The 26,416-nt window shown below is 35.4% G+C and overlaps 1 protein-coding gene across 4 annotated transcripts; it reads left to right on the forward strand.

The window, feature by feature from the left end:
- Positions 1-20,280: 20,280 nt before the first annotated feature.
- LOC104239552 (tubby-like F-box protein 3) lies at positions 20,281-23,706 on the forward strand. Of its 4 annotated transcripts, none has more exons than XM_009794209.2 (6): positions 20,343-21,116; positions 21,717-21,804; positions 21,965-22,094; positions 22,175-22,354; positions 22,505-22,987; positions 23,411-23,706. In XM_009794209.2, exons 1-5 carry the CDS (start codon positions 20,817-20,819, stop codon positions 22,974-22,976), a joined length of 1,170 nt encoding a protein of 389 aa, XP_009792511.1. In that variant the 5' UTR covers positions 20,343-20,816; the 3' UTR covers positions 22,977-22,987; positions 23,411-23,706. The 4 variants fall into 4 exon arrangements, with proteins under 4 accessions (XP_070008677.1, XP_070008741.1, XP_009792511.1 ...); XM_009794208.2 differs by having other exon boundaries at positions 20,684-21,116; positions 22,502-22,987; XM_070152576.1 differs by lacking the exon at positions 23,411-23,706 and having other exon boundaries at positions 20,281-21,116; positions 22,502-23,116.
- Positions 23,707-26,416: the final 2,710 nt, after the last annotated feature.

Below are 26,416 nucleotides of genomic sequence, written 5' to 3' on the forward strand. Positions count from 1 at the left end.
TGAGTCGTCCAGGTAGTGAATCTCTCATTTCAGCTTTGAAAATTTTAAGATCTGCACTTGTATTTCTCCAAATATTTGTTTCTCCTTTATCTTTTTTTTTCTAGATCTTTGTTTCTACTTATCATAACTCTTTGGAGCAAAAAAGGTTAAAAATTGAGAGAGACAATGGAGATGATGTAAAGCCCCGTAAATTCTTTTAGTTAACTCCTACTAATTTTAAGCTTGAGAATGCAATGTAATTAAATCAGTACTACATGATTATTCGAGTGGAACAATAAAATCCTAGTCTTCAGATGGCAACGAGAAAGGATTTAGAAAACTAGGAAAAGTGGTTGGCAAACAAAGAGACAAGTGGGGGACAATAGAATTAATTAAATAACAAGGATAAGAAAATAATGGAAGTAATTATGAAAGACAAAAGCAAGTGGAAATAGAATGATTAAAGTTGAAAACCAAAATATTGCTTCTGTGATGGAATAAATTTGAACCCAGTGAAGGCTGGCAACTCAGCACCCGAAATTTAGAATCCACAGCTGAAGTTTTTATAGGCATTTTGTAAAGGGAGAGATTATATTATATTTGACTTGGTCTTGGGGATTAGAGAGAAGGAACAACTATTTACCATTAATACATCTTCAAGGTAAGAATTAAATGCCTTTCTTTGATAAATTCGATTCATTTATTACATCTCTTAACCCTCCAACATTGTGGGATTCATAGATTTTTGAAGATAATCTCAAGGACATTTCAAGAAACTCAAATCTTGAAACTTTTAGGATTTGAAAAAGAGGTAATTTCTTCGCTCCAATCTTATGTACCATACTCCACGGGCATAGTAGAGTATATTTATGAAGTTAGATTTGTATTTAAACATCTATTCATAAAACCCTAAGCTAGTCTTGAAATTGAAAAGTTGGTTGGTAAGAATGATGAATAGTGATGGGTGTTGTTTGAACGATGTTATTTTGAGTTTATAGTGGAATGACTAGATTCCATAACAAATTTAATGAATAAGTTGGAGTTAAAATTCAAGGATTGTCATTCAAATAATCAAATGAGGATTTTTGTTAAACTTACAAGATTAGATTTAAGTGTTAGACACTTAGTTGGTTTAGTAGGTATCGTTGTGATTCGTTCTTGAATTATATGAGTTCGTATATGTAGATCGTGACTCATTGGTGTTATTGGATCATTTGTGATAAGGTTGGAAGCAATTTGAGGTACGTTGAAACTTACTACCCTCAGAACTTTTCTCCAAATTCATACCGAAACACGATTAAACTGAGTTTCAAAATGCGAGTCCTATCTGGTGGGGACGAGTGAGTTGAGATTTTACCATTCTTGCATCATAAAAGATTTAAGTGAATGAATATTATTTTCCTGAAATTGTATCTTAATTAAAGAAAAAAACTAACTAAATAAGGAATAACACTTGTAGTATTTTGAAATGAAAATACATGAGTTGTAAAATATCTTGGATATAGCTACTCTCAAATAGTTGATTTGGCAATAAAAATCATCATTGATAAATGTAAAGGTTTTGGGAGTTACATAAATTCACCGAGATTGACCTGGGACATTTTTCCTCATTAGGTCATGAAACTACACGTGCCGGTGTAGGCGTAGAACCTACCTTACGGTTGGGGACTACGGTAGAGTACTTCCCATTAGGGGTACTATTGTGCTACTTTATTAGCATGGCTGAGTCGATTCGGGCGGCACAACGATGAGACGACCTGAGCAAGTAGGGTATATGATACTTACCGCTAGGTACATAACCTAGTTAACCTTCTTTCGTGTCGGTGATGGTATAGTGCTCCCGGTAAATGAAAAATCTAACATGATTTTGCAAAGATCAATGATAAAGGAAGACTTTGAAATATGTTTTGCCATATTATTTTATTGTACTTTTTAAATTGTTAATTGATATGAATACTTCTTTCTTGATATCAATTATTATTGCATATCTTATGTCTTCTTAAATATCGTCCTATTTTCTTTTTGGGGAACGGTTCATGATTCGTACTAGGCATGTGGAGCTTATGCCTTTCGGCCACATTTTCATTTTCTATTTTCAGGGACTGGACCTGAGCAACTTGGATCGCGTGGATAGGGCAGCTCTACATTTTTCGTTGACGTTATTTGGTGAGACTCCATGTTTGTATTTGTGGAGGACTTTATTATATTAATATCCTTTTGAGCCACCGGGTTATGCCTGGGCTGACTATTCTAGTTCGTGTCATAGAGATTCCATAGACAACAATAGTATTCATTTTGGGTTGTAATCCTATGGTTACTTACATGGCGTGCATGAACAAAATTTTCTTTTATCTTTATGCATCTTTTCCTTCAAAGGAAAATATTTACTTAAAGACATTATTCATGCTTTGCGTATATCTTAAAATGATTGAAATTGAAGAGCCTTTCGCATCCTCCTATTAAGCATATAGATATGTATTAATCTATAGGATGGTTCACTCGGGTCGGGTAGAATACCGGGTGCCGGTCACATAGTTTTAGGGCGTGACAAACTTGGTATCAGAGCCCTAGGTTCTAATTCGAGTCCTAGAAAGTCTATGAAATCGTGTCTGGTGGAGTTCTCTTTATTGGTATGTTGTGCACCATACTTATATATTGAGAAGGCTATATGGACATAATAAGAATACTTCACTCTTTCTTCTTATTCTAGAATCGTGCAATAGAACTAAGAAATATTTCCTAACTCGTGCGCTATATCAATTGGCAGAAGATGGTGAACGCGCATGGCGATAATATGAATCGAGAAACTTCTCCTATACCTGATGCGGCTTCGGGAGGGGTACCCGCTAAACCTAGGGGTCGACCTCCGAAGGCTACAAGAGCACGGACTATGCTAGTTCCAATGGCTCCAAGGATGGTCCAGGAGCTCGAGGAAGAAGTTGATGAGGCACCTGCTCCACCTCCAGAACCAAATCACTTGGAAAAGACCATCACTGATATTAAAAAGGCTATGGATACTTTTGCTGACCTCATGGCTATACAGACCCAACAAAACCTTTAAGTGGGTATTCAGGCACTCCAACAAGGATGGATGAGAGCGCTAACAGTTGAGGACATAGCACATTTGGCCATGAAATTTGTGAGACTTGAGCCGCCAGTTTTCACTGGTATAGATCCCACTGCAGACCCTCAGGACTTCTTAGAGGAAGTTGAGAAAGCTACTACTTTGCTGGAAGTTAAAGACTACCGAGTGGTTCGATTGGTAGCTTACCAGTTGAAAGACATTGCTGACCTTTGGTTTAAAAGGGTAGAGAAAAGTCGATTAGAGGATGCATCTCCAATAATTTGGGCAGAATTTAAGAAGATCTTCATTAAGAAGTGGTTACCACCAGGAGTGAGAGCTGCCCTTGTGATATTGTTTGAGACCTTAAAGCAGGATACCATGATCGTCCTTGAGTATAGCATCAAATTCGAGAAGTTATCCCATTATGCTCCCCACCTCATCCCCACCAAGGATGAAAAGATTGATCGCTTTGCTCGTGGCTTGATTTCGGGCATCAGAAAAGATATGGCTAGTGGGAGAAGGAACACTACCTTTACTGAATTTGTATATCTAGCAATGGATCTCAAGAGGATTCATCAGGAGGAGAGGGCTAACAGGGAGCAGAACAAAAAGGATCGAAATTTTGGCACTTTCAGTCCAGTACCTAGTTCGGGGCAGAACAAAAGAGGATCATCTGGACCACCGCAGTCTAGGATGCAGACAACTTTCAGTAGCCCTCCAGTGGCATACAGTTCCGAACAAGGAGGCCAGTCTAGGTCCGTTCAGAGTAAGCACCGGACTGCACAGCAGGGTCAGAGTAGTGTGGGTTCTTATCAGCGTCAGCCTAGTGTTACTAGGGGACCCCGTGGTCCGTGCTATGGATGTGGGTTGACGGGTCACATCCGAAAGTTTTGCCCTAATGGGCAACAAGGTTCGAGAGCTCACCCGACACCTTCGATGGCTACTACTTCAGTTTCACCACCCCACCTAAGAGTGATGGGGCCCACAGCGGACGCAATGCAGGAAATGTGCCATAGACAGCTGCTACTTCTCAGGGAACTCATCCTCGTTTCTATGCCATGCCTACTCACCCTACTACAGAGGCTTCAGATGTTGTCATCACAGGTATACTTAGAGTTTGTGCTCTAGATGCTTATACTCTTATGGATCCTGGATCTACTTTTTCCTATGTTACTCCGTACTTTGCTTTAGATTTTGGCATAGAGCCAGAACAACTATTTGAACCATTTTCTGTGCCGACTCCAATGGGAGATCCTATTATTGCCTCCCACATTTATAGGGGTTGTGTGATCATAATCAAAGATCAAGAGACTATTATAGACCTCATTGAACTAGAAATGATTGACTTTGATGTGATTATGGGGATGGATTGGTTATATAAGTGTTACGCCCTTCTTGATTGTCGTGCTAAAGTGGTCAAGTTTGAGTTTCCCAATGAGCTAATTCATGAGTGGAAAGGCAATATTGTTGAGTCGGCTGGTAAATTTATTTCATACCTTAAGGCGAAGAAGATGATCACGAAGGGATGTCTCTAATATTTAGTCAGAGTCATTGACACAACTACAGAGGTAACAAGCATTCAGTCTGTGCCAGTTGTTAATGAGTTTCCTGATGAGCTTCCGGGTATCCCACCAGATCGGATCATCGACTTTGGGATAGATGTGGTGCCAGATACTCAGCCGATATCTATTCCCCCATACCAAATGGCTCCAGCCGAATTAAGAGAATTGAAGGAGCAATTGAAAGATTTACTGGATAAAGGGTTTATTAAACCTAGTGTATCACCTTGGGGTGTGCTAGTGCTATTTGTGAAAAAGAACGATGGTTCTTTGAGGATGTGCATTGACTACAGGTAACTTAACAAAGTGACCATCAAGAATAGGTACCCACTACCTCGGATAGACGACTTGTTTGACCAGTTGCAAGGAGTAAAGTTCTTCTCAAAAATTGATTTAAGGTTGGGGTATCATCAGTTGAAGATTCGAGAGAAGGATATTCCCAAAATGACCTTTCGGACCCGCTACGGGCATTATGAATTTTTGGTGATGTCATTTGGACTAGCAAATGCACCCGCGGCCTTTATGGATCTAATGAATCGGGTTTTCAAACCAGTTCTTGATAGATTCGTGATTGTTTTCATTTATGACATATTAGTCTATTCGCAAAGTCAAGTGAAGCATGCCAATCATTTGAGAATAGTGTTGCAGTCGCTTTTGGAGAATGAGTTATATGCCAAATTCTCTAAGTGTGAATTTTGGCTCGAATCCGTGGCATTCTTGGGTTATGTAGTATCTCGTGAAGGAATTAAGGTTGATCCTCAAAAGATTGAAGTGGTTAAGAGTTGGCCTTGACCAACTACACCGATGGAGATCCGCAGTTTCTTGGGATTAGCTTGTTACTATCGGCGGTTTGTTGAAGGATTTTCTACTCTTGCATCTCCGTTAACTAAGTTGACATAGAAAGCAGCAAAGTTTCAGTGGTCGGATGCTTGTGAGAGAAGTTTTCAAGAGTTGAAGGCTAGATTGACTATGATGCCCGTGTTGACATTGCCAACATGTTTGGGTGACTTTGTGGTTTACTGTGATGTCTCTAGAGTTGGGTTGGGTTGTGTCTTGATGCAGAAAGGTAAGGTTATCTCTCATGTTTCTAGACAGTTGAAGATCCATGAGAAGGGCTATCCAACCCATGACTTGGAACTTGCCGCGGTTCTTTTTGCTTTGAAAATCTGGCGGCATTACTTGTACGGTGAGCATTGTGAAGTATACACCAGCCATAAAAGCTTGCAATATATATTCAAGTAGTGGGAATTAAAATTGAGGCAAAGGAGATGGTTAGAACTATTGAAGGATTATGATTTAAGCATTCATTACCATCCGGGAAAGGCGAATGTGGTAGCCGACGCGCTAAGCCAAAAGTCAGGAGGTACCTTAGCACATTTACCGATAAGTAAAGAGCTTGCCGCTTGTGCCATAGCACGTTCCTCTCTTATTGAGCGTGTCAAGGCGAAGCAATTTGAAGATCCAAATTTGGTCAATATTCGAAATAGTGTAAAATCTAAAGAAATCCTTGTATTTTCTCTTGATGAGGATGGGGTGTTGAAGATGAACGGTCGCTTGTGCATGCCAGATGTTGATGGGCTTTGTAATGAAATTATGGATGAGGCACACAGTTCGAGATATTCTATACATCCAGGGTCCACAAAATGTACAAAGACTTGCGGGAGATCTATTGGTGGAATCGGATGAAGGAAAACATTTCGGACTTTGTGGCTAGATGTTTAAATTGCCAGCAAGTAACGGCTGAGCATTATTGAGATTCCATTTTGGAAGTGGGAGATGATTAATATGGACTTTGTTGTGGGTTTTCCTCACACTCGCTTGAAGCATGACTCTATTTGAGTGATTGTAGACCGACTTACGAAGTCGACACATTTCTTACCAGTAAAGATGACTGACATGTGATGACCCAAAATATCATTTTTAAATTAAATAATCATCTCGGTATTTTTAAGACCTTGAAAAGCAGTATCAATAATTTCTCGACTTGCATGCGCAGTCTGTATAATTTTCCGGAAGGTTTTTATGTGAAAAATGGATTAAATTGTGAACTAGAGCTTTAAAACTCAATTGAGTTGACTTCGATCAATATTTTGCGTAAACGGACCCGAACCTGTGATTTGACGGTCCCGGAAGATCCGTAGGAAAATATGGGACTTGGGCGTATGCCCGGAATCGAATTCCGAGCTCCCAGGCCCGAGAAATGAATTTTTGAGTAAAATTATTTTCTGAAAATATTTAAGGAAAATGGAAATGAAATTTGATTAGAAAATGATGGTATCGGGCCCGTATTTTGGTTCCGGCGCCCGGTACAGGTCTTATATATGGTTTAAGCACTTTCTGTAAAGTTTGGTTGAAAACGGACGTCGTTTGACGTGTTACGGACTCAAAAATGGAAAATTTGATGTTTTATGAAATTTGAAAGAATTCTTGGATTTTAAAGCTTAATTCGTGGTATATGACGTTATTTTGGCGATTTGATCGCACGGTTAAGTTTGTAGGATGTTGTTCAGTTAGTGTATGTGTTTGGTTAGGAGCCCCGAGGGCTCGGGAGTATTTCGGAGGTGTCTCGGAGTGATTTTGGACTTAGGAAAATTGCAGAAAATTTCAGAAAAATTGCAGAAACAGTACCCGTGAACAGTACCCATGAATAGTACCCCGTGAACAGTATCCATGAACAGTACCCAATGTAACTTCTGAAAATGGGTCCCATTTTCCATTTTTAGCAAAATGGAGCTCAGGGAGAGGCGATTTTCGGGATATTTTCAGAGAAAACAACGGGGTAAGTGTTCTTAACTTAATTTTGGTTAGATTACCCGAATCTATTACTAGTTCTGGCACTTAATTGGTGATTTTAGTTGGGAAAATCTTGAAAACTCTCTTAGTTTAATTTGAAGATTTGAGGGTCGAGTTGATGTCGGATTTTAGTAAAATTGGTATGATTGGACTCGTGTTTGGATGGGGTTTCATATTCCGTAATTTTTGTGGGGTTCCGAGACGTGGGCCCCACGAGCGAATTTTTAGTGCAATTTCGGTTTTAATGAAAAACGTAGAATTTCATATGGAATTAATTCCTATAATTTTTATTGACTGAATCGAATTGTTTATGACTAGATTTGAGAATTTTGGGCACGAATTCGCGAGGCAAAGGCTTGTTGGAATTTTGAATTGGTTACAAAGTGAGGTAAGTGTTTGGTCTAACCTTAGCTTAAGGGATTAGGAGTTGTGTCTTATTTACTACATGTTAATTGTGGAGTACGACGTATAGGCATGATGACGAGTATTTATACGTTGGTGTCAAGCATGTCTGTGAGTCTTGTATTATAATTGGTATGACTCTGTTGTGGTTTATTGCGCTTCATATGTTATCATTACCATTGTTCCCTTGCCGGGATGTTTGTTTGATAGTATTGTTCCCTTGCCGGGATGTTTGTTTGATAGTATTGTTCCCTTGCCGGGATGTTTGTTTTGATATTATTGTTCCCTTGCCGGGATGTTTGTTTGATATTATTGTTCCCCTGCCGGGATGTTTGTTTGATAGTATTGTTCCCTTGCCGGGATGTTTGTTTTGATATTATTGTTCCCTTGCCGGGATGTTTGTTTGATATTATTGTTCCCCTATCGGGATGTTTGTTTGATATTATTGTTCCCTTGCCGGGATGTTTGTTTTAATAGTATTGTTCCTTTGCCGGGATGTTGTTGAAATATCATTGTTCCCTTGCCGGGAAGTTGTTATATTGCTATTGTTCCCTTGACGGGATTCCTTGTGGTTATTGTTGGCTTGTAACTGGGAGCGGGTGGTACGCCTACCGCAAGATATAATTAAATGGGAGTGGGTGGTACGCCTACCACAAGATATAATGAAATGGGAGCGGGTGGTACGCCTACTACGAGATACATGAAATGGGAGCGGGTGGCAGGCAGGAAATGGGATCGGATTGCACGCCTGCAACAAGATGTGAAAAGAAAGTGAAATCTGCCTTTGTTTTCCTTATTCTTGTTAGTGGTTGGATTTTGATTCCTTTATAATTCTCTTGCTATTATGTTTTTACCTTCTTCTTTTTTTATATATTTTCAATACTCCAAATTTCAACAATTGTCACATTTTTTACTCAATTGATTTCCTAACTAAATTTTCCTTAAACCGTTTGAGGTTGTACTTTATTAAAATGGAATTTCTACTATGTTTTGATTTATTGATTTCTCGTATTAAAAGTAAAGGATTCATTCGATATTGTACTTTAACTGAAAAGGGTATCTTCTTTATCAAATGATTTCTAAAAATAACTTCATCTTTTCTTGTTGATTTCCTAATTGGGTTGGAAGCTATACTCTACTTTATGTTAAGTGAATGAGGCGTCACAAGGTGACATTTACTCGAAAGAATTATATTCGAAAGATGCTTATTTGAAAGATATTTTATTTAAAGGAAATATATTCGAAATATATTCATTGAAAAGCATATTATCTTAGAGATTATTACTTGAATGATTTATAGGCGAAAGATTTACATTTGAAGGACTTGATAAATTGATTGCACTTGTATCTATTATTTGTTGAGAAATATTTATGATGTTCTTGTTGCCTACTATTTATATCACTGGTTGATCATTGTTTCCATCATTGTTATCTGCTTCCTATTATTTTGTACGCTATATTGCACAAGTTTAGTTGGTAGTCTGGTCTTAGCCTCGTCACTACTTCGCCGAAGTTAGGCTAGGCACTTACCAGCACATGGGGTCGGTTGTGCTGATACTACACTCTACACTGTGTGCAGATACTGATACTGGAGTGCTTGGACCGCAGTGAGGGTGCCGTCTTCAGCCCACACAGGCGACACGAGGTAGTCCTGCAGACGTTCGCGGGCCTTGGCGTCACCTCCTATCTTTTCCTTTATCCTGTTTCCTTTATTCATTTCAGAAACAGTGTTTATTTTATCTTTCAGACTTTGTATGTAGTATTCTTAGACCGTCTGTGAAGTTGTGACATCAAATTCTGGGTAGAGTTGTATTTAGACTTCCGCAGTTTTGTATAAAGATAAATTGTCAGATTTTGTCTTCCGCTTAATTATTTTCGCTATTTGCATGATACCTACTCATCACTGATAATGGTTTAAAACTGGAAAAGGTTAAGTAATTAGGATAACTTGGCTTGCCTAGCTTTCACCAGTAGGCGCCATCACGGCTCTCGAGGGCGTGAAATCCGAGTCGTGACATGACACGACACCACAGTATGCTAAGTTGTACTTGAAAGAAATTGTCCGACTTCATTATATCTGATAGAGGGGCCCAATTTACTGCTCATTTTTGGCAGTCCTTTCAAGAATGATTGGGTACAAGTGTCAATTTGAGTACCGCTTTTCATCCACAGACTGACGGACAAGCTGAAAGAACTATTCTGGCACTTGAGGATATGTTGCGGGCTTGTGTCCTTGATTTTGGTGGGAACTGGGATGAACACTTACCTTTGATCGAATTTGCCTACAATAATAACTATCATGCTAGTATCCAGATGGCTCCATATGAAGCTTTGTACGGACGACGTTGTAGATCACATATTGGATGGTTTGAGCCAACAAAGGTAGGACTACTTGGTCCCGATCTTGTACATGATGTCTTAGAGAAGGTGGATTTGATTCAACAGCGGCTTAAGACTGCACAAAGTCGACAACAAAGCTATACAGATGTACATCGACATAAGTTGGAGTTCAAGGAGGGTGATCAAGTGTTCTTGAAAGTATCACCAATAAAGAGCGTTATGAGATTTGGGAAGAAGGGCATGCTAAGTCCTAGATTCATTGGCCCATATCGTATCTTGAAAAGGATTAGGGAAGTAGCCTATAAGCTGGAGTTACCTGCATCGATGACTTTGGTTCATCCTGTTTTTCATGTATCGATGCTACGAGGGTATGTGCATGATCATGCTCATATCGTCTCACCAGAAGTAGTAGAAATAAATGACGGCTTAACTTATGACGAAGAACCTGTTGAGATTCTTGATAGGCAAGTCCGTAGGTTGAGGACTAAAGACATAGCTTCAGTTAAAGTGTTATGGCGTAATCATGACATCGAGGAGGCTACTTGGGAGGCCGAGGAAGATATGAAAATCCGATATCCACACTTATTCGCAACTTCAGGTATGACTATTTTTTTGAAATTTTGAGTTTAGAGTTTATTATAATTTACTTCCATGAGGCAAGTGATTGATTGATTTATCTATTGCACATGGTTGTTAGACTTGTCTTATGTTGATAATTTTAATTGTTGTGATGTTGGGAGAGGCTAAGTACTAATGTCCGGAGATATATGAAATCGCGGATACATTCATTAAGGTAGTTGTGTTGAGTTGAGCCATGTAAGGCCTTTTATATTGTATTCTTATAACTCGTTGTGAGGTTGGAATTTTGGGATAAGCCTATTAACGAAGGAAACTCTGCTAAAAAAGATTTTTAAAAATTTGGAGAGTTAGTTAAATTTTGAAGCCTTAAAGAGTTAAGGAGTAAGAAAAAGGCTCGGAGATTACGTTTTTAGACTTTAACACGACAAGAAATTTACATTTGAGGACGAATGTTTCCAAGTTGGGGAGAATGTAAAGCCCCGTAAATTCTTTTAGTTAACTCCTACTAATTTTGAGCTTGAGAATGCAATGTAATTAAATCTGAGCTACATGATTATTCGAGTGAACAAAGTTAATGGAATGCTTAGGGACAATATCGATAGTTAATCATTAAATTAGTGGATGTTACAAGGTCATCAAATGCATTTGGAGCATTTCAAGTTTCTATTCATAAGTGCTGAATTTTTTAGAATTCAATAGTATGTAACCAACTTGAAAAGTTGGAATTTAATAAGGAAAACAAGGATTTAAAATCCTAGTCTTCATATGGAAACGAGAAAGGATTTAGAAAACTAGGGAAAGTGGTTGGCAAACAAAGAGACAAGTGGGGGACAATGAAATTAATTAAATAACAAGGATAAGGAAATAATGGAAGTAATTATAAAAGACAAAAGTAAGTGGGAAATAGAATGATTAAACTTGAAGACCAAAATGTTGCTTCTGTGATGGAATAAATTAGAACCCATTGAAGGCGTGCAACTCAGCACCCGAAATTTAGAATCCACAACTGAAGTTTTTGTAGGCATTTTGTAAAGGGAGAGATTATATTATATTTGACTTGGTCTTGGAGATTAGAGAGAAGGAGCAGCTATTTACCATTAATACATCTTCAAGGTAAGAATTAAACGTCTTTCTTTGATAAATTTAATTTATTTATTACATATCTTAACCCTCCAACATTGTGGGATTCATAGATTTTTGAAGATAATCTCAAGGACATTTCAAGAAACTCAGATTTTGAAACTTTTAGGGTTGGAAAAAGAGGTAATTTCTTCAGTACAATCTTATGTACCATACTCCACGGGCGTAGTAGAGTATATTTATGAAGTTAGATTTGTATTTAAACATCTATTCATAAAACCCTAGAAGCTAGTCTTGAATTGAAAAGTTGGTTGGTAAGAATGATGAATAGTGATGGGTGTTGTTTGAACGATGTTATTTTGAGTTTATAGTGGAATGACTAGATTCCATAACAAGTTTAATGAATAAGTTGGAGTTAAAATTCAAGGATTGTCATCCAAATAATCAAATGAGGATTTTTGTTAAACTTACAAGATTAAATTTAAGTGTTAGACACTTAGTTAGTTTAGTAGGTATCGTTGTGATTCGTTCTTGAATTATGTGAGTTCGTATATGTAGATCGTGACTCATTGGCGTTATTGGATCATTTGTGATAAGGTTGGAAGCAATTTGAGGTACGTTGAAATTTACTACCCTCAGAACTTTTCTCCAAACTCATATCAAAACACGATTAAACTGAGTTTCAAAATGCGAGTCCTAGCTTGTGGGGACGAGTGAGTTGGGATTTTACCATTCTTGCATCATAAAAGATTTAAGTGATATGAATATTATTTTCCTGAAATGTTGTATCTTAATTAAAGAAATAAAACTAACTAAATAAGGAATAACACTTGTAGTATTTTGAAATGAAAATACATGAGTTGTAAAATATCTTGGATATAGCTATTCTCAAATAGTTGATTTGGCTATAAAAACCATCATTGATAAATGTAAAGGTTTTAGGAGTTACATAAATTCACCGAGATTGATCTTGGACATTTTTCCTCATTAGGTCATGAAACTACACGTGCCGGTGTAGGCGTAGAACCTACCTTACGGTTGGGGACTATGGTATAGTACTTCCCATTAGGGGTACTATTGTGCTACTTTATTAGCATGGCTGAGTCGATTCGTGCGGCACAACGATGAGACGACCTGAGCAAGTAGGGTATATGATACTTGCCGCTAGGTACATAACCTAGTTGACCTTCTTTCGTGTCGGTAATGGTATAGTGCTCCCGGTAAATGAAAAATCTAACATGATTTTGCAAAGATCAATGATAAAGGAAGACTTTGAAATATGTTTACCATATTATTTTATTATACTTTTTAAATTGTTAATTGATATGAATACTTCATTCTTGATATCAATTATTATTGCATATCTTATGTCTTCTTAAATATCGTCCTATTTTCTTTTTGGGGAATGGTTCATGATTCGAACTAGGCATGTGGAGCTTAGGCCTTTCGGCCACATTTCTATTTTCTATTTTCAGGGATTGGACCTGAGCAACTTGGACCGCATGGATAGGGCAGCTCTACATTTTCCGTTGACGTTATTTGGTGAGACTCCACGTTTGTATTTGTGGAGGACTTTATTATATTAATATCCTTTTGAGCCATTGGGTTATGCCTTGGCTGACAATAGATTCCATAGACAACAATAGTATTCATTTTGGGTTGTAATCCTATGGTTACTTACATGGCGCGCATGAACGAAATTTTCTTTTATCTTTTTGAAGTTTTGCCTTCAAAGGAAAATATTTACTTAAAGACATTATTCATGTTTTGCGTATATCTTAAAATGATTAAAATTGAAGAGCCTTTCACATCCTCCTATTAAGCATATAGATGTGTATTATTCTATAGGATAGTTCACTCGGGTCGGGTAGAATACCGGGTGCTAGTCACATAGTTTTAGGGCGTGACAGATGAATCAGTAGAGAATCGTCGATAGAGAGAATGGGGAAGAGAATGGCGTTGTGACAGAGAGAATGGGGTGGATGCAGGAAGAAGGATACAGGAGGAGAGGGTTAGGGGTGACACAACAAGGAAGGGGGGAAGTGGTCGCCAGCCGGATCTGTCGTTGGCGGAACACAACCCCTGCTAGGGTTTCTAAAAGCAGGGGAGAAAAAACTGGAAGAAAATTAAAGAGAAGAAAGAGGAAAGAGAAAGGGGAATAGAGGGAAGAGAGAGGGAGAGAGAAGTTTACTTTCTATACGGTAATTTTGTGAGAGAAAAAAAAAAGAAGGAGAGAGAAATAATACACACCATATTTAATGGCTTAAAGGTAGGAAGTAGTCATAAATAGATATTTTGCTATAAAAATTAATAGGTAGCTATAAGAGATAATTTTCTAAAAGGATATTTATTTATAATAAATAAAGTATCAACCTTTGCTATAGAAGATACAATTTCCTTATTATATTTCTAAAAACTCGTTTATTTTTACTTGTCCATGTTGACTTGACACACTCTTTAAGAAATAATTAGTAAAATTATAATTTTATTATATCACCCATGATTATAATATGTTGGGATTTGAAAAATGAATTGGAAATAATTAGCAGCACTAAATAATAGAGGTAAAAAAAGGGCAGCCCGGTGCATTAAGTATGGAGTCCGGGAAAGGGCCGGACCACAAGGGTTTATTTTATGTAGCCTTATTATGCATTTTTGCAAGAGGCTGTTTCCACGACAATAGAGGTAAAACAGATATAAAATGGTAAATTATCTCTTGATTTTTTAAACTGGACAAGTAAAAAATAGATGTTTTATTTTGTATAGTGTATTAGTAAAAATGGATAGAACGACGAAAAATAAGAAATTAATTTTTGTAAGTTATCATTAAGATCTGAGAGTGTGACATATTTATGTAAAGCAATTGAGTGCTTTGCCTTCAAATACTATAGAAAGAGTTTGTATTACTCCTTTGACAAATGAGGAGGAGCAATATTCGTGAATTGGTAAATACGATAAATCAAATTTTTAAATAGAAAATTTAATGTGAAGTTTGGAATAAATATATGTAAGATTATTAATTTCTATGGATTTGAGTTTATTCAAAACGAGTAGCTCAACGACCTCATTCACGGTTTAGAAATTATAAGCAATTTAGCGTTTAAAGGTGGACGAAAACAGCTAATAATTTGGTCTTTAGGGTTGGATTGTTGACTACTTTAAGGTATTTAAATTCTCACCTAATACAACAACAACAATAACAGCCCAGTATAATCCCACAAGTGGAGTTTGGGGAGGGTAATATGTATGCAGACTTTACTCCTACCCTAATATTTTTATTATTTATCCATATATTTTTTATCATGTTGTTTATCTTTGTCGGATCACATGTTCACATATCTATGAGCCTCACTGCACCATATGAATTTTTAATTTATTTACTAGGCCTTGTTTGTCCATAACTTTTTTTTTTCCTGTTTTATTATTTTTTTTTTTCAAAAATGTGTTTGTCCATGAAATTTTGAAAGATTTTGTAAAAATTTCGAAAATGAGTTTTTGAAAAACCAAAAAGTGGTTTAACCATTTATTCAAAATTTTCAGGAAAACATTTTTCACCACTCACAAAACTTCAACATTTTCTCAAGTGAAATACATGTCCAAACACAATTTTAAATTTCAAATATCATTTTTCAACTTAACTCTAAATACTACTTTTTTTTTTCAAAAATTACAATTTTTATGTCCAAACGCCTACTCAATCAAATTGATCAGGCAGAGATTCTTATCCAGTTTCTTTTTTCTTCTAATTTTTATTTACAAAAACATGTTACTCCAATATATTCTTACCTCTATCAAACACTAGTTAAGAAAGAACGTTATATTCTCTCCAAAAATGGAACAGATATACTATGGTATTTTCTATATATACATATTTGTGACGTGGAAACAAAATTGTTCACTGATTATCTTTAGGGAGTAACTAGATAAATGGCAAGCTTTTTAAACTAATGGAAGTCCATCTCGTAATAAAAGCTAACATCACTTCATAGATGTTAGTTGAGAAAAGTTATTTTTAGGATAACTCGATATGAAATAGAAAATTGCTTCCTCCCATCCCATGATGTCAATTTTACAATTAGAATGAAATCCCTAAAAATTATTAATCATAAAATATATGACAAAATGCCGTAATATTTTTTACAATATTATAATTTTTTAATGGTGTAAAAGATAAGATTTTTATCGCATAGTAACTTTAACACTATTGCATTACTTATATTTATAAAAAAAATATTGGATATTTTATTTTTATGAGTTTATTTTATTTCTTTTATATTTTTTAAACTTTTAATATATTTTATATATTTTTTGTCGGTATAATTCTATTTTATTAAATTATTAATAAATATTTAAAAATCTGTCAGGGCATACGACTCGCTCCATAAGTCATGTCTTACATCCTCACCTTTTAAAGCACTGATCTTGATTATTAATGTTTAAAGAAGTCTTCCTATTTCCTTATTAATTAGGTAAAAAAAAGAAGAAGATAATTTTATAATGACTTTTTTATATTTATGGATTTTATCAAACACTATTTTAGAGCTTAGAGTAGGGACTGAAAAATCTGTGAGAATGGCATGTACCCCTTCAGGTGCTCTTAAAAATGAGGGAAGAAAAGTGGAGCATTAAAGTATTAAAGAAGTCAAAATGAATAACGTAATTTTATTTCGACAGTATTATCTATAAATGTACATAAAATATACTACTAAGGCCTAAGTGATATTCATTAGTGTCAGTCTGTCAGAGCAGCTCATGAAATGAAAAGATAGATAATTTAATAAGCTTTTAACTAAATAAATAAAAAAAAAGAATAATTTGAGTAATGAAGGAGAAAAGAGATTACTATCACGTCACTGAAAATATAAAAATCAACGAATCTAACTTTCTATATGAATTTAAACATTGATTTCTTATTGTTTAAAATAAAATTTTATTCTTAAAAGCTATATAGAAAATACAACAAATCGCATCTGATTTTCGGATGCAATTGAAAAAAGCATTGAAAGTAAAAGGGCAAGAAGAGCTTAGTGTGAATTGAACCTTGAATATTTAACTATTAAGAAATAAAAAATATAATTAAAACACTAATAGTTGGTTGCATTTATTTGTATAAGATAAGGTAACGTGTTATTTTCAATGAACCAACTTGTTTATTAACAAAAAAGAAGTTGGTACAAGTTTAGTCTAAGATTATTTATACGCCATTACTATCCCATTCAAACCAATTACATATCCTCGTTATTTATGAGTCATTATCATACAAAGACTTTTGTTGTAGTTGGGATTTTAATAATTAAAGTTATCTAAAAAATTATTTTTCAGAATAAATGAATTTTATTTGAATCAACTACTTGCATAATTAATATCTTTGAATTACCACATGAAAAATGTAAACTCGTGTAATTAACAATTAGAAAATTTCCATGTAGTTTACATCTTATCACCAACTTTTAAATATTAAGTAATCGCACATACTTCATTTTCAAAATTTAATTTATTCTATATTTGAAATATAGAAAAAGAAGAATGGAGTAATATTAAGATGTTAATAAATTTCTTATGAATAATTGAGTAATTTTGGACATTGAGTATTGTTTCAAATAGTTAAAACAGTCAATCTTGTTCCTGAAATAGGACAACTTTATCTTCCGCTTCGCTTTTAACACAAAATGCCAGTAACTTAAAAATGCCTTGCTCGGAAGTAAAAAAGCCATTTTGTATATTCCATTTGTTGGAGGTTGTTACCTATTGTATTGTATCGTATTGTTATTTTAAGTATAAAGTTTGTTTTGATTATTACTTAAGTTTTATTTATTGTATTGTAAAATTTATCTTTACGTAACGACGAAAATTATCCCTTTATGTAACGACAAATTTGGTGTGGTAGCATAGTTACCTTACCTTTTTCCTCTCGTCTTGCCCTTTCTTGTTATTAAATAATCATATTTTATCTTTTACCATACTTTTTATATAATAATTTTATTCCGTATTTTATTTTATTTAGTAATGTTATAAGTTTATTTTTTATATTGTTGGTACGTGATACCATAAAACAACGACAAATAATATATTTATTCAAATATTATATTTATCAAATAATATAATATAATATAATACAATACAATCGGATACGGTGTACTATGAAACCAACGTATAACAACAATCCAAACAAGAATATCACCTATCAAAAGCTTTTTATTTTCTTTCTCCTACTAAATACTCGGGAAAAAAAGGAAACACAAAAGGAATTGTGGGACCACTCAACCAATGATTCACTTATCTATCTACAAGCACTCTCTCGACAACATCCCCTACTTAGCAGTATTTATCGGGGAAAATTTCACATAAGAATAAGGGGAAGTCTACGGTTGACCACTAATAATACATATATTTACTTTTAAGCTATTGTTTAAAATATTTTTAGCCTTTAGCCACTGTTTTAATAAATTTTAACTGCCCGAACGAAAATACCCTTTTGCTCATGTCCTTAACTTCAGGACTTCAGGACTAAATGTCCTTAACTTTTGAACTTGTCAAGTTCAGGACTTCAAGGCTACATGTCCTTAACTTTTGAACTTGGAACTCAACCTTCAAGACCAAACGTCCTTAACTTTTGAACTTGTAAGTCAAAGTTAAGAACCTATTGTCCTTAACTTTTGAAATTGTAACTGTAAGTTAAGGACTGTCTGTCCTTAACTTTTGAACTTGGAAATCAAAGTTAAGGACCTATTGTCCTTAACTTTTGAACTTATAACTGTAAGTTAATGACTGTTTGTCCTTAACTTTAGAACTTGTAACTGTAAGTTAAGGACTGTCTGTCCTTAACTTTTTGAACTTGTGTCCTTAACTATTGAACTTAACTTTAGGACTTCAAAAGACTACATTTCCTTAACTTTTGAACTTGAAACTCTAAGTTCAGGACCATGTCTTTAACTTTTGAATTTAACTTTAGGACTTCAGGACTACATGTCCTTAACTTCTGGGAAGGAATTGCATTTCTTGTTTACTCATCACTCTTTTTCTTATTTTCACAACGTCATATCTTAATCTTTTTTTAAAATCTGGAACCTCTCCCCATTCTCCTTTTGCTTTTGTAATCGTTCCCTTATGTTCTTCATGCTTGTTTAGCTTATCAACAAGAACTATAACCAAAGGCATTTAATATTTAGTAGCATTAATAAAAGTTCGTACCATTTGGTGCTCTTGTTGACCTTCCTTACCAATGGGTGAAGGTGAGGTTCCGAATACACGATTGCGTACCTTAGATGCGGAAATGAAACAGTATAAATACACTGCATTTCCGTTTGGGAAAAGAGATAGAAGAAAAGGTAACACAATCTTTTCATATTAATTTTAATAGACTAGTGACTACTATTGCTAAGCATTAAAAATACTGGATAAAAAGTAAATACCAGCTTAAACAGTGGCTACCCTACGCTATTTCTACTAAGAACTACTGAGCTCCCTATTTTTTTAATTTTAAAGCCTATATTTCAATTTATAACCAATTAGCCCAAAAATAATAGGTTAAGATTCAACATCCAACTCCAATAGATTCTAAAAATTACTATTTATTTTTTAAAAAAGATTGCTCAAGTTTTTAAGTTAATTTTCGAATCAGTAACTGTGACTCAAATATTAGTTCAACAAACCAAATCCATTTGGATGGTGAAAATTAATTTTTTAACAAGCTTAAACATGTGGGTTAAATTTCGAATTTGATTTTGTGAGAAATTTGGAGTGAGTGTTATTTAGACTTGTTAGAAATAGTATAAGGAGGTTGTATATGAAATTTGAAGTCATTTAATGGAGATTTGGACTGGTTTTGAACAAAAATTGCAACTGAAAATCGTGAAAGAAGTTCGTCTACAGACGTTTATATAAAGATGTATAAGATGTGTTTATACACTTATATACACTATTATATAAGATTATACATAATTATACAAAAAACTGATTTCGTCTTCTTCCTTGCGTCTTTTCTAAAATTCAACTCAGTTCTTGCACAAATCTACTCCAAATCACTTCAAATTTAAATTTTGAACTCCTTTTGATATTTTCAATCAATTGGAACAACACCCAATCCAAACAACTAACAAACTCAAAAAATCCTAATTTCGAAAGCAAAGCTTTGAATGGTCTTCAATGGTGAAATTCTACTCTTCATTTTTCTTACATTGCAACCAGGTGATACATGGTAAGAAACAGTAATAGCGGACAACTCTTTGAAGCATATGTAGAAGAAGTGAGAAGAAGAGAGAGTGAAAATAATGATTATGAGAATACATATTTAACTTCATAGCTTTTAGAAACAATGATCGTAAGAACACAAGTTTTGAATTTACTAGTGCTTCCCAAATATGTACAATATGGGCTAGATTGGTTAAAGCGTAAAAATATGGGCAATTTTTTATTATGACGTGAAATCATGTGTATTTTCTTGTAATTGTTTGTATTTATCGTACCCTTTTTCCACAAAACAATAAAAATACAGTAGTTTCCGTATTTTCTTCTTTACCCACATCTGCTTCCTCATTTCTTCCTCCACCTCTTCTTCTTACACTACAAACCTAATCTTAAACACATAAATATACTCCACTATTATTCATTTTCACCTTCCAAATTACCTTCTTTGATTTCTATCTATTCACTTCACTTCAAGATTCAGCAATTCCTCATTTTTTCAGTTTTATTCAAACCCCATCTGGTTTGTTGTTGTTGTTGTTTTATTTTTGTCTTCAATTTTGTGTGTTAATGCATATATCAGCTTTCTTTTGAAGATGGGTCTTGAGCATAGACATCAATGAGTACTAAAGATTAGATCTTTTTGGTGTTTGGCGATTAAAGTTTTGATCTTTTTGGTTTTTGGTGAATCTTGGGTTTCAGATCTAGATTTAAGTTACATTCTGAATTGTAGATTTTGCATTTTTAGTCTTAAATTTTGTGAGATGGGTCTGTTTTTGTTGATCTTGTAAGGCTTGTTTGAGAATTCTTTGTTTTGTTTATCTTTTGGGGTTGGGATGAAGTGGGGTTATGGGTCTAAATCAAGATCTCGCCACAGCTCAGTGGTAGCTGTGGCAGAGGAAACAGAAGGGATTGAGATTGATGAAGAGTTTATAGAAAGCTATTGGGCTAATTTGCCTTCAGAGTTATTAAGAGAAGTTCTTAAAAGGATTGAGGATACAGAATCTAAATGGCCTTTGAGAAAAAATGTTGTGGCTTGTGCTGGAGTTTGTAGGAGCTGGAGAGAGATTATGAAGGAATTGGTAAAGACCCCTGAAGTTTCTGGCAAATTAACTTTCCCAATTTCAGTTAAGCAGGTAAAAGAAAAAAAAAATTCCCACTTCAATTGATTAAGGATGTGTTTATTTTCTTTGTGATTTGCATTAGGATTTGAGGTAGTTATATTTGTAAGTAATTTGTTTATTTGATTTGGAGTTTTCTTGTTTCTTTAAGTGGTTTTACCCTTTAAAACAAATACAGCTTCATTTCTTCAAGGCTTAATCTGAAGGCATATACTCAAATTCAAGATTAGCTTGGCTTATTAGGAAGCTTGTGAAATGCTATATGTTAGGCACTAGCCAACTATTTGGTTCATCTTCCATGTTTTTGGTTGTATCTATTCTAGCTTCTCGACAATTATATGCTTAATCACCTTTTTCTTCTTTCTAAACAGTTTCTTCCAAGTTTTATTGTTATGCAAAAATGATGATTTTTATATCCACATACTGGATACAAAATTATACTGTCAAATTATTGTGTAATTTCGGAAAAACAAGGTCATCCCTCCGTCGAATGAAAGTAAGAAAGTAATGAAATTTTAAAGTTCCTCATAAGAAGTTACATATCAACTATGAAGTTTGTTATTACTTTTATCTTTGATTTTGTGTGTTCTTGAAAGTATTTCCCTGTTTTTGCAGCCTGGTCCACGAGAGACACTCCTTCAGTGTTTTATAAAGCGAAACCAGGCAACACAAACATATCATCTTTACCTCAGTTTGACTCAAGGTGAGCATTCACTCTTTCAGAACACGGGCCTTCAATTTGTTGAAGTTCATCTTTTCGAGCAAGGAGTTGTGTGGAGGGAAGCATGATTACGTTCAGCTAGAATTGCATCTTCAAGTTTGGAATCATCTGTCATTTTTGTTTCATCTGTTTATTGTGGCAGCATTGGCTGATGATGGCAAGTTTCTCCTTGCTGCTCGGAAATACAGGAGGCCGACCTGCACTGACTACATTATATCACTAGATGCAGATGAAATGTCAAAGGGAGGTGGAACTTGTATCGGGAAACTAAGGTGTGGCTTGCTTTTTGTGTTGATGGGGTGAGTGGTAATGCTTAGATGGTGTTTAACGAGTCATTTTCTTTTTGGCTTAGATCAAATTTCCTTGGAACCAAGTTCACTGTGTATGATGCTATTCTACCTTATGCTGGAGCCAAAATGGTGAAGAGCCGTTCCACTAGGCTTGTGGGCTCAAAACAAATGAATCCTAGAGTGCCTGCTGGAAACTATGAAGTTGCTCATATTTCGTACGAGTTGAATGTACTTGGAGCCAGGTACGGCTTTGCTTTTCTTGCAAAAGCTTGGAAGAGACTTCTAATTACTGCTCTTCTTCGCACTATGGACTAAAATGTTATTATTGGTAATAATACATTGGTCAGTATTGGACGGTTAATGATAGGTCATTCATCTTATGTAACTAGCAGGGGGCCGAGAAGAATGCACTGTGTAATGGATGCTATCCCGGTTTCTTCCATTAAACCTGGAGGTGTAGCTCCAATACAGGTTGATTTTCCAATGGGCAATAGTGATTCCTCACTTCCACTTCGGTTTCTTCGATCCAAATCAAATCGCATGGAGAAGTCCTTATCTGGACCTTTAGAAACTCAAAGAGAAGGTTCACTTGTTCTGAAAAACAAGGCTCCCAGATGGCATGAGCAGCTCCAGTGCTGGTGCTTGAACTTTCATGGTCGCGTAACTGTCGCCTCGGTCAAGAACTTTCAGTTGGTGGCTTCTCCAGAGAATGGTGTGGCTGGACCAGAACACGAGAAAGTTATTCTGCAGTTTGGCAAAGTAGGGAAGGACGTGTTTACAATGGATTACCGCTATCCACTATCAGCATTCCAGGCATTCGCTATATGCCTTAGCAGCTTTGACACTAAAATTGCTTGTGAATGACTGTCTTGAAGGTTGGCTCTACCTCTTTCCTTGCAAGAGTTCAAATTTGCAAACATATCATTTACTCGTAGTCTTTGGCAATTGTCATAGAACAAGGTCTTGTTTTCATGTTAATAAAGTCAAGGAGTCAATTTTTATAAGATTATTGTGCTAACTTTGTCACTTGCATCGGTTATGCAACTTCGGAAAAGAAGTTCATAGTAATTGTGGCTTAACTTTCTCGGTGTTTTCTACTTGAGATGGTTTACGACATATAACCAAAGATTAGAACAGATAAAAATTTTCACACGGACACACCGTTTGATAAAAGTTCAAGTATCTTAGCATGTCTCACATAACGTTGCGTTAGCCATGCTACTACCGAGTTGTTATTACCTTCAATATTTTCTTGTGGCTTGTAAATTTCGACTTTGCATTTGTTTGTGCTTTAACAGAGGGGACTACTGCTTGGAACTGCAATAATTCCAGTGGGAAATTGATCGAATGAGAAGCAATGGTGCATAATGCAAATAAGATGCTAAAGCTGATTATCATTTTTCATACTGTAACTTCTCGGATGTTAGCACAAAAGACAGTACAGAAACTAAAGAACCAAAGAATGTGCAGCTACAGAGTAGAAAAAAGCATGTTACTCTAAACATCTTCTGTACATTACGTTTGTTTTAATTTGTGTACATAATTACTTAAATCACCTTTTTTCTTTGAGAAATCTTCATTATTGTTGTTGCCATTTGAACTTCATCTCCTTCCTTACCTCTCTTTCTATATCTTTTATACTATCTTTTTGTGTTTATCATAATTCGACGACAATTAATTTGCTGCTTGGAACTGAAAACATCAACGTTTCATTTGTCTATTAAGTTTCAAAGAACTTTCTTCATATTATCAAGATTTTGTGTCTTGTCGATATTTAAAGGCAGCTTCGTGCATGGAGCATTCCGTAGTCACGCTGGGTTTGGGGAATGGTTGCACCCTAAGAAGTGTTATGTAGGCAGCCTACCCTGATGCAAGTATTAATGGTTGATTCCACGGCTCTATAAAGTTAAAAATGTATTTGTTACAAGACTATAATTGTGACAGTGGGCAGAGGCGGAGCCATAATTTGAAGTTTCTCGATTTAGGATTTTAGCCATTTTAAGTTATTTGATTCTAGATTAATAATTTGAACATATTAAATGAATTTCTTAAGATTAATATAGAGTTTGGTTCAAAGTTGCTGAGTTAGGCCAAACTTGTGCCTCGGTCTCTAGTGCGCCGCCCCTGACAGTGTGCTGAAAAAGATTGTGATATACTGGAGTATGTAGACTCAACGCTATGCATTTCTGAAATTGAAAATTGACAGATTCTTATTCCTTTCTGGATAAAACCAGGGAATCAATTGGTGGGGTTATAATATTCTCCAGTGGCGCACTCGCTATAAAATTTCTGACCAAATGGTTTCTCTGTATTAACGCCTCTATTAGCTAAATTCTCTTTTTCTTATCGAATTTAAACTTACGAATTCGTGCTACTCACAAACCGACACGAAGAAATCTCTTATACAGATGAATGTGAATCTATTCGATATACCTTCAATTATATCTACGAGTTGAAAGAGTAGAATCCTATAAATGTCTAATCAAATCAAATCTAGAGAATATCAACTAAGAAAAGCTCAGAGATTCTACTTCTCTTTCCTTGTTAATTTTAACTTTAAGATCAGCGTAGAGAACAACACCTAATCTAACCTGCACAAGATCAGATTAGATAAGCTCACAGAATCTGTGCGTGGTTTTTGAGCCTCTTTTTTCCCCATGCGAGTCAATAATTGAGATTCTATTAGAACATCAAGGTGAAATTTGATTTTTTAATGATTTCTCGATGTAGTTCCAACAGAGACGGATCTGGATCTAGGATTTCATAAACATGGGTACACCACTACGTCTAGTGAGAACAAATAAATGTCCTGCCAAGTGCAACTATATCATAGTATATGAGTTAATACTGAAACTTTTAGAATAAAGGACCTTTTTTTAGAAACAAAACCAAATAAAAGAAGTCACTTAAAATAACCGGTGTGGGTCTGAGAGCAAAATCTTATTGAGAACAAGGGTTCTAGAGCATGAGAGAGAGAGAGAGAGAGAGCGTGAGAGACACAACCAAAATTGGGGCTTTAGTACAAAATGGGATTAGGGAGAATAAGAAGTATTGCGGATGAGTTCACGTGCACCATAATCTAGGCTATAAATCCGCCTCTGAGTTTTAAGTGCTTAAATGGGTTATAACGAAAGGCTCATGCCATTCTGCATTTTTGTATTCTTGTTTTTTTTTTTTTTTGGTTAAATATACTAACTGTATAACACCTGCTCCTTGAACTCTTTTTTTTTTTTTTTTTTTTTTTTTTTTGATAAGCAGGGATCTTTATATATATAGGAATCACAAAATAGAGTTTACAATATTATCTGTGTCCGATAGGACATTTCTTACTTGGCTATTACAGGAATTTATAATGTCTCGCATGACATTTTGATTTTCAAATGATGCAAGCTTAGTACAGACATCTTTGCTAATGTTTTTAACTAGGTAGATAGCATCTTCATAGTCTGAAGATAATGCAACGGTTACAAAAGGAGGGGCATAGTACATAATATTGAGATCCCTGCTATTGTTGTCATGAATAGCGCTCCTAGCCAGCTTGTGTGCTGGCTTGTTGGCTTCCCTGAAGTTGTGCTGGATTTTTTGAGCCTTCACCTGAGTCATTAATAACCTGCAATCATGAATAATATTGTTAAAGATTGTGTTTCCATTTTCTAAGCAGGTAATGACATCCGTTGAGTCGGATACTACTTCTATGTTCGTGTAACCTTGTTCCTTGGTAACACGTAAGCCTACTTTTAGTCCCATCAACTCAGCATGTAGGGGAGATAAGCCAGGTAGAGACCCTTGGAACTCAAGTACCCACTGACCCCTACTGTCCTTGAGGAGGCCACCAAAGCCACAAAGAGAAGTGTTTTCCTTAAATGATCCATCAATGTTGAGCTTAATATAGCTACAAGGGGGTTTAAGCCATTTAACTGCGATGGGAATCCTTTGGTGCGGTATAGATTCCTTCTCAGTCAGGAGTTTATATTTCACTGCTTGTTTATAAGCATATTGTAAGAAGGCTTTGTTCGTAATTATCAGCCAATTACTAGTGTTATTCCAGCTATCCGTATCCAAGCCTAAGAAGAGCCAAAATTCCTTCACAGCTATGCAATCCATGAAAATGTGAGTAATGGTTTCACTATGACCCTTACAAAATGTGCAATTAGGGTCAATGTTTATACCAATGTGGTTTAAGTAGCTTCTAGTTGGTAGCCTGTCGTGGTAGCATTTTCACACCAAGAATTTTAAGTTGTTGGGATAGTTTAGTACCCAAATCCAAGCAAAGTCCTTAGCATTGTTTGGTTGACTATTTAATA

Source organism: Nicotiana sylvestris, chromosome 1 (assembly GCF_000393655.2).
Source record: "Nicotiana sylvestris chromosome 1, ASM39365v2, whole genome shotgun sequence".
Lineage (NCBI taxonomy): Eukaryota > Viridiplantae > Streptophyta > Magnoliopsida > Solanales > Solanaceae > Nicotiana > Nicotiana sylvestris.

What these genes read in the sequence shown, in the direction of transcription:
- LOC104239552 (XM_070152576.1), top strand. Translation starts at nt 20,817, where the DNA reads ATGAAGTGGGGTTATGGGTCTAAATCAAGATCTCGCCACAGCTCAGTG. An exon ending in TCCCAATTTCAGTTAAGCAG is followed by an intron (nt 21,117 to 21,716) that starts GTAAAAGAAAAA and finishes CTGTTTTTGCAG; the next exon opens with CCTGGTCCACGAGAGACACT. An exon ending in TTGAATGTACTTGGAGCCAG is followed by an intron (nt 22,355 to 22,501) that starts GTACGGCTTTGC and finishes TTATGTAACTAG; the next exon opens with CAGGGGGCCGAGAAGAATGC.